General features: G+C 41.6%; 1 protein-coding gene across 1 annotated transcript in view; it reads right to left on the bottom strand.

The window, feature by feature from the left end:
- Positions 1-12,310, bottom strand: part of LOC106074071 (heparanase-like) — a 31,737-nt gene that overhangs the window by 11,372 nt on the left and 8,055 nt on the right. Inside the window, exons 4-7 of the mRNA XM_056005128.1 lie at positions 9,440-9,613; positions 7,119-7,284; positions 2,783-2,833; positions 29-226 (exon numbers count right to left, since the gene is read on the bottom strand). Coding sequence (XP_055861103.1) covers positions 29-226; positions 2,783-2,833; positions 7,119-7,284; positions 9,440-9,613 — 589 coding nt within the window. The remainder of the gene's footprint in view (positions 1-28; positions 227-2,782; positions 2,834-7,118; positions 7,285-9,439; positions 9,614-12,310) is intronic.

Below are 12,310 nucleotides of genomic sequence, written 5' to 3'. Positions count from 1 at the left end.
GCATAAAAGTAGAGACAGTCCAACGTACGAGAAACCTGCTACAAAGGCGTCACTCATGCCCTTGATTCCCCCGTCTAAAGAAGAAGCCGCCTCTGTCAAACGAAGCCTTCTGACGCATTTATATTTTTTCATTAGGTCCAGTCCAATGGCAATTTCTCTCTTGAAGATGTCTAGTAGCCTCGGATTTCGATATGTATTTAGTTCTGCATTTCTTCCAAAGCTGTAGCTGAAACAAAGCGAGAGTAACACACATTACTGAGAGCATTTGCCATTTAGGAGCCGATAACCTAAGTTATCAAATAGAGTTTGTATTGTAACCGGGGTCATGGTGGGAAAGTGGTTAACCGCTAGGATTCCCTGGGGTATCGGGTTCGTATCCACGTAAAGACTTGGATTTTGAATTTCCGTATTTTTCGGACGCCCTTAAGTCCACATCAGATCTAATGGGTACCTAAAATTAGTTGGGGAAAGCAAAGACGGTTTGTTGACTGGACGCATGTCACCCTCGTTGACATTCACATCATCTGTCCTATAGATCGCAAAGGTCTGAAATGGGGACCTTTACTTTTTTTAATTTTTTTTTTTTACTCGTTTAGACTTTATAGTGTAATGCTCTTCAGCACACACCTGACCTCCCGACTCTCAAGACCTGCGCGAATACACACACACACACACACACACATACGTGTTGACACGCAAGACGTAGTCTATACCTATTCCACTAGTTGGAAGCGTGGTCGAGAGGCCAAGTGCGCTTGAACTAGGCTTGGCTTGGCTACCTAGAAGGGGGCTCGAGGTTCGACTCCCGACTCGGGCAGAGTTGTGTTTACTGAGCGCTGTTATGACATGATTAGGAATTAGTTATTTGTTTCGGGAATAGGGTAAAGTTTTACTTAGCGACGATGACGTAAAGTGGGTTAAAAAACAAGAACGCTCTAAGCGACGCTAAAAGAAGACGCTTCTTGTAGAGCTGTAGAATAGATATACAGATTTACGGACATAGCTGACATCGGACGATTCCCTTCTTGATTATCAAATATATTTGTAAAACAACATCAGCAATTTGATTGTTTCGGCCTTTCGCCGGTGTTACTGAAGTAGTTCGAGTTCAGCGTTACTTCCAGTCAGACGTAGATCTACACTAGATATATTTCCAAGAATCAACACCGCGCGGAAGCCTTAACAGCGCCTAAAGGCAGCACGGAAAACCAACTCCTAGATACCCCCCCCCCCCCACTGGTCCACAAATGAGATTGGACCAAAAAGCGCTCTGAGCATGCTATAAGCATGAACATAGCGCTATATAAAAGCTATAATAATAATAGTAATGATCTTTTTATTTTGTCAAATAGCCATGATCGAAGCTTGATCGAACTCCTCTTGTGAGCGGCTGGGTAGCAAATAACAGCTTGGCTACTTAGCAAGGGGGCATGAGTTTGAATCCCGACCCGAGCCGAGTTGTGTTTGCCAAGCACATAAAGGCGGCATGGGAAAGTTCTCCTCACAGAAATCCCTCACAGACATGGACCATAACACACTGAGCATGCCCCAACACGAGAGATACACTAACCAAAAGTAAAATTTTTTTTTGTTTTAAATTACAAAAATCCTTCCCTCTAGAGCAGGGGTTTCTAACCTGTGGATCGCGACTCCCTTGGGGGTCGATTGGCGATTTGCCAGGGGTCGAATAAGAACATCGAAAAAATATTTTTTTGTCTTTTCTTCTATCACTGTAAGTGTGTGTGGGTTGGGGTCGCGGCAGAGTGGATCGTAAAAAAGGGGTCGCCGAGCTTAAAAGGTTGAGAACCGCTGCTAAGAGTGTATTAAATTTATATTGCACTTGTTATAGAGAGAGGGAGAGAGAGAGAGAGAGTAACAATGTTTACACAGAAACTTTTTCTTTGAGCGCGAAATCCAAATCAATTCCTCTCACCCAATTAAGTAAGAACAAACAACAATGTTAGTAACATCGGCTTAAAAGTTATTATTTATTTTTGTTGTACAGAATTTGGCACTACAACGAAAATCTGGCAACCATTTTATTTCATTAATAATTTCTTTCAAAATATTAGTCTATTTAAGAAAAGAGGGCATCTTGAACACTAAACTAGTCTACATACTGATAACATAAAACCACACAAGACACAATATAATAACGGATGAAATGCAACTACACAAGACAAAGTCTAATTACAGATGAAATGCAACCACACAAGACACAGTGTAATTACAGATGAAATGCATCTACACAAGAAACAGTGTAATTACGGATGAAATGCAACTACACAAGAAACAGTGTAATTACGGATGAAATGCAACCACACAAGATACAGTCTAATTACGTATGAAATGCAACTACACAAGAAACAGTGTAATTATAGATGAAATGAAACCTCACAAGACACAGTCTAATTACAAATGAAATGCAACTACATAAGACACAGTGTAATTACGGATGAAATGCAACTACAAAAGACAGTCTAATTACAGATGAAATGCAACTACACAAGACACAGTGTAATTACAGATGAAATGCAACTACACAAGACACAGTCTAATTACAGATGAAATGCAACTACACAAGACACAGTGTAATTACAGATGAAATGCAACTACAAAAGACAGTCTAATTACAGATGAAATGCAACCACACAAGATACAGTCTAATTACGGATGAAATGCAACCACACAATATACAGTCTAATTACAGATGAAATGCAACTACACAAGACACAGTCTAATTACAGATGGAATGAGACCTCACAAGACACAGTCTACTTACTGATGAAATGACACTTCATCAACGTATTTGCAGCCACCTTCCCGAAGAAATCTGAAGTGTAGAAATATGAAAAATATGTTTATAATAATTTATTTTTATAAACGCAGTAAATAACATACATGAATATTTAACCTACAATCGTCACCAAAATCTAAATAAAAATTTATATTTACATTTTAATTCTAAAGCTAGAAAACTGATAATAGTCCATAAAAATTTTGTCATATTGTCACTTTATATAAAAAAAAAAGCTCTGACGCTACAAATGACTCCTATTAAGTTCTAAAATAAACTTCAGACAATTTACATATAATTATTATTAAAGAATCGACATAGTTGTCTGCATATGTTGTAAGTAGTGTTAAGCGCTTCCGCGGTGTCCTATGAAAATAAACCCAAACGGAGGTAACACTGAAAGAACTGCAGGAACAGATAACACCGGCGAAAGGCCGAACAATCAATAGAGCTAGTCGACTCAGGTGTTGAACATCAAACACGTTTAATAATCATGAAGGGAACTGTCGAATGTGACCTACTTCTAGCCGTTGATAAAATGCTTCTTATTGCTACGTTGTCATGAAAGCGTCTCGTTTATGTCGACTGCTATTTCGTTCTTACTTTTTAAAAAACTATCACGTCATCGTTACTAAGTAAAAACTTCCCCCTAATATCCGAAACAAATAACTAATTCCTAATAGTGCCATAACAGTAGGTATGTCCTCCTGCAGTCGCGAAGCGACTATGGATCATCTCATGGAAATGAGAAGAATGCCTGGGCATTAGTTGTGGTCGGAACGATGTCGCCCACACATCAGTTCCCCCCCCCCTCTCCACGCAGCTGAAGTATCCGATACAGTGCCGATACAGTTTGGGGTCAGCGGCGTCGCAGGTTCTGCCAGGGTGTAGCACTGCATATGCGAAGAAATGTTATTGTTACATAATGTTATCTACGTAGGTGAGCCCACACAAGAACAAAAGTTGACAAAATGTAACTTAGCTAACAAATACATTCGCAATAATGCAACGTCTTACGCTCTTAGTAAAGTCCCCCCTTTCAGACCTTGTGGTCTATAGGGCAGATGATGTAAAGGTCATCTGTTTCTGTGGCCCACGGTTAACGAGAGTGTCATGTGGCCAGCACAATGTCCAACCGCCTTTACTTTTCCCTAACTAATGTCAGGTACCCATTAGAGCTGGGTGGACTCAGAGGCGCCCGAAGATCCCGAAATTAAAAATCCCAGTCTTCACCAGGATTCGAACCCCGGTCCCCGGCTCGGAAGCCAATAGCTTTACCGCTTAGCCACCGCGCCTCGTTCTTGCGCTCTTGTTTGAAACTTCTATGAGATAAAAGAGACCAGACCGAAAATATGCGTGGGGTGGTATCACAAACGAAAGAAACACCCCGTCCTAACTACAACCCACGCCGCCGCCACTGCAGAGAGGAACAGCAGACCGTACTCTCGCAGAATGTAGCCTCCGGCATGATAGAAGACAAGATATGGTAGGGAGGGAGGGAGAGAAAGAGAGAGGGAGAGAGAGAGAGAGGGAGGGAGAGGGAGAGAGGAGGGAGAGAGACAGAGAGAGGGAGAGAGAGAGAGGGAGGGAGAGAGACAGAGAGAGAGATGGGGGAGGGAGGGAGAGAGGGAGAGAGAGAGGGAGAGAGACAGAGAGAGAGGGAGAGAGGGAGGGAGAGAGACAGAGAGAGAGGAAGAGAGGGAGAGAGACAAAGAGAGAGGGAGGGAGAGAGACAGAGCGAGGGAGAGAGAGTGAGAGAGAGAAAGAGAGAGAGGGAGAGAGACAGAGAGAGAGAGAGAGAGGGCTTGTGCATGTTCAGTTTCCCATTACTCCTCGTATGGGGACATGGAGATCTAAAAAATACACTCTCAAGACTCTAATGCAGTGTTTCCCAAACTTGTGAGTACTTACGCGTATCCATTCTAGAATTTTCGTAACGCCGATTATCCCTCGCCCCCCCCCCCTCGAAAAAAAAATGAGTTATACATATTTTAATAACATTAAATTTTTTTTGTAGGCCTTCATAAACAAAATCATCCCTCTGTCACAATTAAAGTTTTCAAATAGTGAGTTTATTTTTTGCAGGCTTCACATCAAATGCATTAATGGAAACATAGTGTTTACATTGAAAAAAGGGGCGTGTCGACGGAAGTTGTAACATCCCTATTCCATTTCCTGATTTTTGTAGACATTAGTCTTAAAATGTAAAATAGCGCCGTATTTAAGTTTGTAAAAAATTAAAACTAATGATAAAAAGGATTTATAAATTATGATATTATATTCTAATTTAAAAACTAAATGATGTGTTTTTTTTTTAAAATCATCATAGTTAACTGTGACCAACGCGTAACCCCTTACAAACTCTTCCAGTACCCCTGGGGGTACACGCACCCCACTTTGGGAAACACTGCTCTAAAATGTTTTACATGTTTCGGATGTTCCTTCAGAGTTGAAGATAGTTTACTTCCTAGTCCAAACCTCCCGCAGGACGACGGGGGATGGGAGCGGGCAGGATTTGAACCCTCGACCATCGATAAATCCGAACGACAGTCCAGTGCGCAAACCTCACGACCAGGCAGCTCTAAGGGAATGGTCTAAACACAAAACACTGCTCTAAGGGAATGGTCTCAACACAAAACACTGCTCTAAGGGAATGGTCTCAACACAAAACACTGCTCTAAGGGAATGGTCTCAACACAAAACACTGCTCTAAGGGAATGGTCTCAAAACAAAACACTGCTCTAAGGGAATGGTCTCAACATGAAACATTGCTCTAAGGGTCTGGTCTCAAAACGAAACACTGCTCTAAGGGAATGGTCTCAACACAAAACACTGCTCTAAGGGAATGGTCTCAACACAAAACTCTGCTCTAAGGGAATGGTCTCAACACAAAACACTGCTCTAAGGGAATGGTCTCAACACAAAACACTGCTCTAAGGGAATGGTCTCAACACAAAACACTGCTCTAAGGGAATGGTCTCAACACAAAACACTGCTCTAAGGGAATGGTCTCAACACAAAACACTGCTCTAAGGGAATGGTCTCAAAACAAAACACTGCTCTAAGAGTCTGGTCTCAACACAAAATACTGCTCTAAGGGTCTGGTCTCAACACAAAACACTGCTCTAAGGGAATGGTCTCAACATGAAACACTGCTCTAAGGGTCTGGTCTCAACACAAAACACTGCTCTAAGGGAATGGTCTCAACACAAAACACTGCTCTAAGGGAATGGTCTCAACATGAAACACTGCTCTAAGGGAATGGTCTCAACACAAAACACTGCTCTAAGAGTCTGGTCTCAACACAAAACACTGCTCTAAGGGAATGGTCTCATCACGAAACACTGCTCTAAGGGAATGGTCTCAAAACAAAACACTGCTCTAAGGGAATGGTCTCAAAACAAAACACTGCTCTAAGGGAATGGTCTCAACACAAAACACTGCTCTAAGGGAATGGTCTAAACACAAAACACTGCTCTAAGGGAATGGTCTCATCACGAAACACTGCTCTAAGGGAATGGTCTCAACACAAAACACTGCTCTAAGGGAATGGTCTAAACACAAAACACTGCTCTAAGGGAATGGTCTCAACACAAAACACTGCTCTAAGGGAATGGTCTCAACACAAAACACTGCTCTAAGGGAATGGTCTCATCACGAAACACTGCTCTAAGGGAATGGTCTCAACACAAAACACTGCTCTAAGGGAATGTTGTTCGTAACATAAGGAATTCAGAGCCGCTGTCTGGTTGGAGTGGGCTGCTCTGAGCGAAAGTCTGTACATCGCAGTTTTTAAATCATCATCAACATCACTCCTTTGAGTTCCTGATGGAATATAGGGCGTGGTCGAGAGGCTAAGTGCGCTTGAACTTGGCTTGTCTTGGCTACCAAGAAGGGGGCTCGAGTTTCGACACCTGACTCGGGCGGAGTTACGTTTACTGAGCGCCTAAAGGCAGCACGGAAAACCAACTTTTAGATACCCCCTCCCCCCCCCCCCCCACTTGTCCACAAATGAGATTGGACCAAAGCGCTCTGAGCATGCTATAAGCATGAAAATAGCGCTATATAAAAGCTATAATAATAATAATAACAAAAACACGCCACTCTCCACGGTCTCTTGCTAGTTTTTTGATGGTTTCCCAGCTCTTCCCGGTCCTTTTGGCTTCTTCAAGTAGGCCTACACTGCGTCGCCATGTTCTTTTTTGGTCTTCCTCTGCGTTTTGTTCCCAGGGGTTCCACTCTAAGGCCTGCCTGGCTCTGTTGCTGGCATCTTTTCTAAGGGTTTTTGAATAAATAAACGAAAATATTGGCATATACCTACGATTCAAAGAAAAGTTTGGATCTTCTAAACTGTGCGACGTCAGGACCAATGATTCGACTGTTTTTGTAAAACTCAAATTTATTTTTCAATAGTTCTCCAAAGAACTTAAAGTCTCTGACAACAGTTGTGGCGTTGATATTCAGCCGATAGTGGTACATGCTAGGCTCTGCAAATTTAAAACATAAGTAGAATGAGTTCATACTATTTTGTAGAGCTATGCCTTCAAGTTCAAAATCAGGTCGCTCGCCTTCAAGGCTGTGTGGGCATTTCTCTTTGACAAGGAAAACCGAAATTCGTACGCAAGGCAAAAAAAGAGCGCTAATAACTAGACTTTTATTTAATTACAAGCATCTTCACCTTGACCTATCCATTAATTTGTTGAACCATTGGGGCACCACACAAGGTCTGTTATTTTTCAACATTCCTCTCTGTCCTTTGCCTTGGATCTTATCTTATAAATTACAGACGTCAATTCAAAAGAGAAGATAATGACGTCCTACGCGTTTCATGTGTCGAGCTAGTCATGCATGTTAATCAGTGATGTAAAACTCTGCCGAGTCGTTGGTTTTTCCTTTACTTGTGAGTCTTCTCCCCTGAAGCGTATCTAAATATAACCATTGCGTAATCTCGAAACTTAAGTTTGTGCCCCGTTACTTCGCCACCGACTGAAGCAATGCTGGAGCAGGGAATCTCATATTCTTGTGCAACATCACTAAGGAAGAATTGACAACAATGGGAAAGCGGCGCCACTACGGAACGTCATCACCGATATGGTCTAGGGCAGTATTTCTCAAACTGTGTTCCGCGGAGATCTAGACTGTATAGGTGTTCCATGGAATAGTTAGCTAGTAGGCCACCACGTCAGTATGTGTGATGTGTTCCGTTTAGGAAAAAGCTTGAGAAACACTGGTCTAGGGGCTTAAAAATAAGTATTTCTCTCATTCCTATTACGTTATAGCAGGGGTTCTCAACCTGTGGGTCGCGACCCCCTTGGGGGTCGATTGACGATTTGCCAGGGGTCGCCTAAGACCATCAAAAATAAGGATTGTTATTGTCTATTATTCTATTGCTGTATGTGTGTGTATGTGGGGGTTCGCGGCAGAGTGGGATATTGTAAAAAGGGGTCGCCGAGCTTAAAAGGTTGAGAACCGCTGCGTTATAGAAACTTTGCTCTAGCCGTCAGACTCAGACGTCTTGTTCGTTTTTCCTGTTAGCCTAAAGGCAGCACGGAAAACCTTCTCCCAGATACACCGAACCCCACTAATGAGATTGGACCAAAGCGCTCTGAGCATGCTATAAGCCTGAAAACAGAGCTATATAAAAAGCTATAATTTAGTTTAACTTAATTTAGCCTGTCAGTTAGTTTCCACCGGATAGTCATTATGTCTACAATTAGGTCCCACGATGACCTGCTAACTACTTAAAAAACGCAAACTAAAACTTTATATTTATATCACAAGGTCACCAGGGTTCGCTACGATCTTCCTTCAGGGAACAGTGCCAGGTAAAAGAAGAGACAGAGAAAGCGAAGGGTAGACAACATAAAAAAAAAATGACGGATCTGCCATTGAAAGAGATTCTGTCCAAGGCAACAAACAGATAAAAATGGAGGAAAACGGTCAGCAGATCATGTGTGGTGCCCCAAAGGCTCTACAGACTAAGGTGAGGGTCATAAGTCAAAAGGTAGCTCACTGAGAAGGCGTGACATTGTAATGACATTGTAGTGACATTGTAGTGTTTAATACTTCATATAATATACTAGTATCCACTTTGGCTGACCAAGAAATTACAAATGATTTATTGTTAATCTAAATAAATTTTCATGCTTAAAGCATACTCAGAGCGCTTTGATCCAATCTCAGTTGGGGGAAGGGTGTCTCTTTGCTGCCTTCAGGTGCTCAGTAAACACATTTGTGCTCGAGTCGGGTGTCGAACCTCGAGCCCCCCCCCCCCCCTTTCATAGGTAGCCAAGTCAAGCCAAGTTCAAGCGCACTTAGCCTCTCGACCACGCTTCCCGACTTAATCGTCTCGTGCGTCCTCTACACAATTTACATTTAACTCTTTCTCTCCTAACACTGACGCTACCAGCGTTGATTCCCACCAGAATGTGGTAAATAATTACGGAGAGAAAGAGTTAAAATATAGTACAAACCATTTAGCCCCTCGACCACGCTTCCCGACTTAAAATATAAGCCTGAAATATAAGCCTCTACACACTTTACATTTAACTCTTTCTCTCCTAACTGACGCTACCAGCGTTGATTCCCACCAGAATGTGGTAAATAATTACGGAGAGAAAGAGTTAAAAATATAGTACAAACCATTTCCTAATTGAAATTCTGGAATCTCTAATTTAAACCGTGTACATAGTTCTAAAAACGTCTGAGCATATCTTGATATCCAAAGACCATTGGAGTGCATGTTAGCCGCGAAGTCCATCATCAACTTCCAACCAACTGCTTGGATAAACTTCATTATTTTAGACCAGTCCTTAACTGGCAAGAAGATAAAAAAAAACACAACAACATATAATTTAAACAAAAAAAAAACATAAAAATACTTTTATAAAAAAAAAAAACAACAAAGCTTATATTAAGCGTAATTATATCAATTAATTTGGATCAGTCATGTGACTGAATTTGTAATAGATCTAGACTAACAATAATAAATGTTTGCGATTTGAAATATTTTTACCAATTGTTTTTTGTTTTTGTTTTAAAAAGCATTTTATTCTTTTATCTTTCACAATGCACTAGGATCCAAATCACTTGTCTGGACCAGTTGGGAAAAGAAAGAAAGAGGAGCGGGAGGAAGAAGGGGATATCTGTGTGAATGTTGCCGTGATCGCTTTTTAAATACATAAAAAATGGTTCACTCAGAGCTCAATCCTCTTCAAGGGGACTAATTCAGCTTATACCACTACATCTGTCAAGTACGATTTCTATCCCAAATAATTTATTACCAATAGTTAATTAACAAAACGGTTTGTTTTTTTTAAAGATTGATTCTTGTTTTGTCAAATACAAAAATAAAAATTGTGCAAAACTTCAATTTGATACGAAATTGGGTCTGGGAGAAATAACGTGTACAAACTTTTCACCAGACAGACAGACAGAATTATTATAAGCTTTGTAAAAACCTGACGACCAATGGACTCATTCACCAATCGTAAACAAACATTTAGTCACGTGATAATATTGATGAAACAACGGGAAAAAAAAACTGTCACGTTATAGCCATTGTGTATTAAAATTAGATCGTAATTTGTATACAAGAGATAGAGAATCACCATATATATATATATAGTGAGAGAGAGAGAGAGAGAGAGAGAGAGAGAGGGAGAGAGAGGGGGAGAGAGAGAGAGAGGGAGAGGGGAGAGAGAGAGGAAGAGAGAGAGGGAGAGGGAGAGAGAGAGGGAGAGAGAGAGAGAGAGGGAGAGAGAGAGAGAGGGGTGAGAGAGAGGGGGAGAGGGAGAGAGAGAGAGGGGGAGAGAGAGAGGGAGAGGGGGAGAGGGGGAGAGAGGGAGGGGAGAGGGGGAGAGAGAGAGAGAAGGAGAGAGAGAGAGAGAGAGAGAGGAGGCAGATTCAAAACAGTATGCTACAGTAGACAGTAGAGTCCAGTACAGTACAGAAGTATGGTTTAAACAAGATTTAAACACGAATCGCGACAGTGAAATGATTGTAGTCTTTATTCGGTTCCCGGTCATTTCATCCCCGGTCATTTCATCCCCGGTCATTTCATCCCCTGGTCATTTCATCCCCCGGTCATTTCATCCCCCGGTTATCTATATATATATAATTATCTTCTCCCCTCAACAGTTTAAACGAGAGGAAGTAAAAGAAAGATCACTCTCTTATTTCTGCGGATAGAGTTATCCCACGAACTTTACGAGCCTTGCGTGTAGCGAAGTCATACAGTGTATCTTGAAAAAGTTATTTCCTACATAGATCACGCTCAATAGCATTAGTCTATCAATAATTCAATCTATCTACGAGAACTGTTGAACTAAAGTAATTCTTGATTAGTTTGACGCGCGAGAAGCTTCTTTCATCAGGTTACACAATTACAGCTAATGCATAATGCCGTTTTTATTTATCGCCCTTAGGATTGGCGTTTTTCATATTGAATGACACCCCGAAATGACAATTTTTGTCTATATATTTCATGAGATTTGTATGTTTTTTCAAAAGATTTTTTATAATTTCTGGAGATTTCCAGGAGCTCCTGGTAAATCAGGCGGCCGCGAGAAATCTATTATAAGTTATAAAATGGTTTAATTTAATAATTTACACATAGAAATAGCGCGGGTCCTATGAAAGTGTGTGGCCCACTGCGGTCGGATAGGTTGCTGTGGCCTATGGCCGGCCCTGCAAAATAGTGGCGTATGCTACGCCGCCGGTCGACTAGTTTCATATAAGAAGGCTAGTCTTCGAGTCCGAAGATTAGTGAGAAATGCAGTATTTCCCGTGGCTCCGCAGTCCAAGCAGTGACCTACATATTTTGCCACATCCATTGTCCGCAGGTGGTCGATTTAGATTTTCTTTTCGCCGTCTGCGTTTGTCCTCGGCAGCAGATTTTTTTTTGGTCTCAAATGTGTATCCCGCGGTCTTCGAGAGTGACCTTTAGCTGTCTCGTTCTGAGGCCGCATGCAACCAGGACGCCTAAGCTGGTCTTTGAAGCGTTTCCGTGGGGCGCCTCTGTTACGTCATAAACGCATGAATAACATGTAAAACAATATCAAAAAGCATTCTACATAATCCTATTTATATATTAGACGAAATGAGGGCTTTAAGTCAAAGCCTTAAGAGCACAATTAAACAATGAATAAGAAAAAATATTTAATTGGGGATGAAATGACCTGGGATGAGGTGACCAAGGATGAAATGACCGGGGATGAAGTGACCGGTCACCCTTTAGTTCAAGCTCATGATCGTACAGTATTTAGTTGTCATTACACTGTTAAGAAAATATCACGCTATAGCAGGGGTTCTCAACCTGTGGGTCGCGACCCCCCTTGGGGGGTCGATTGACGATTAGCCAGGGGTCGCCTAAGACCATCGAAAAAATGGATTGTTTTGTCTATTCTTCTATTGCTTTATGTGTGTGTGTTGGGGGGGGGGGTCGAGGCAGAGTGGGGGATTGTAAAAAAGGGGTTACCGAGCATAAAAGGTTGAGAACCGCTGCGCTATAGG

The sequence above is a fragment of the Biomphalaria glabrata genome, chromosome 12 (assembly GCF_947242115.1).
Source record: "Biomphalaria glabrata chromosome 12, xgBioGlab47.1, whole genome shotgun sequence".
NCBI lineage: Eukaryota > Metazoa > Mollusca > Gastropoda > Planorbidae > Biomphalaria > Biomphalaria glabrata.
Note: the sequence above shows the minus strand (reverse complement) of the source record. Positions and strands in the feature narration are given on the sequence as shown.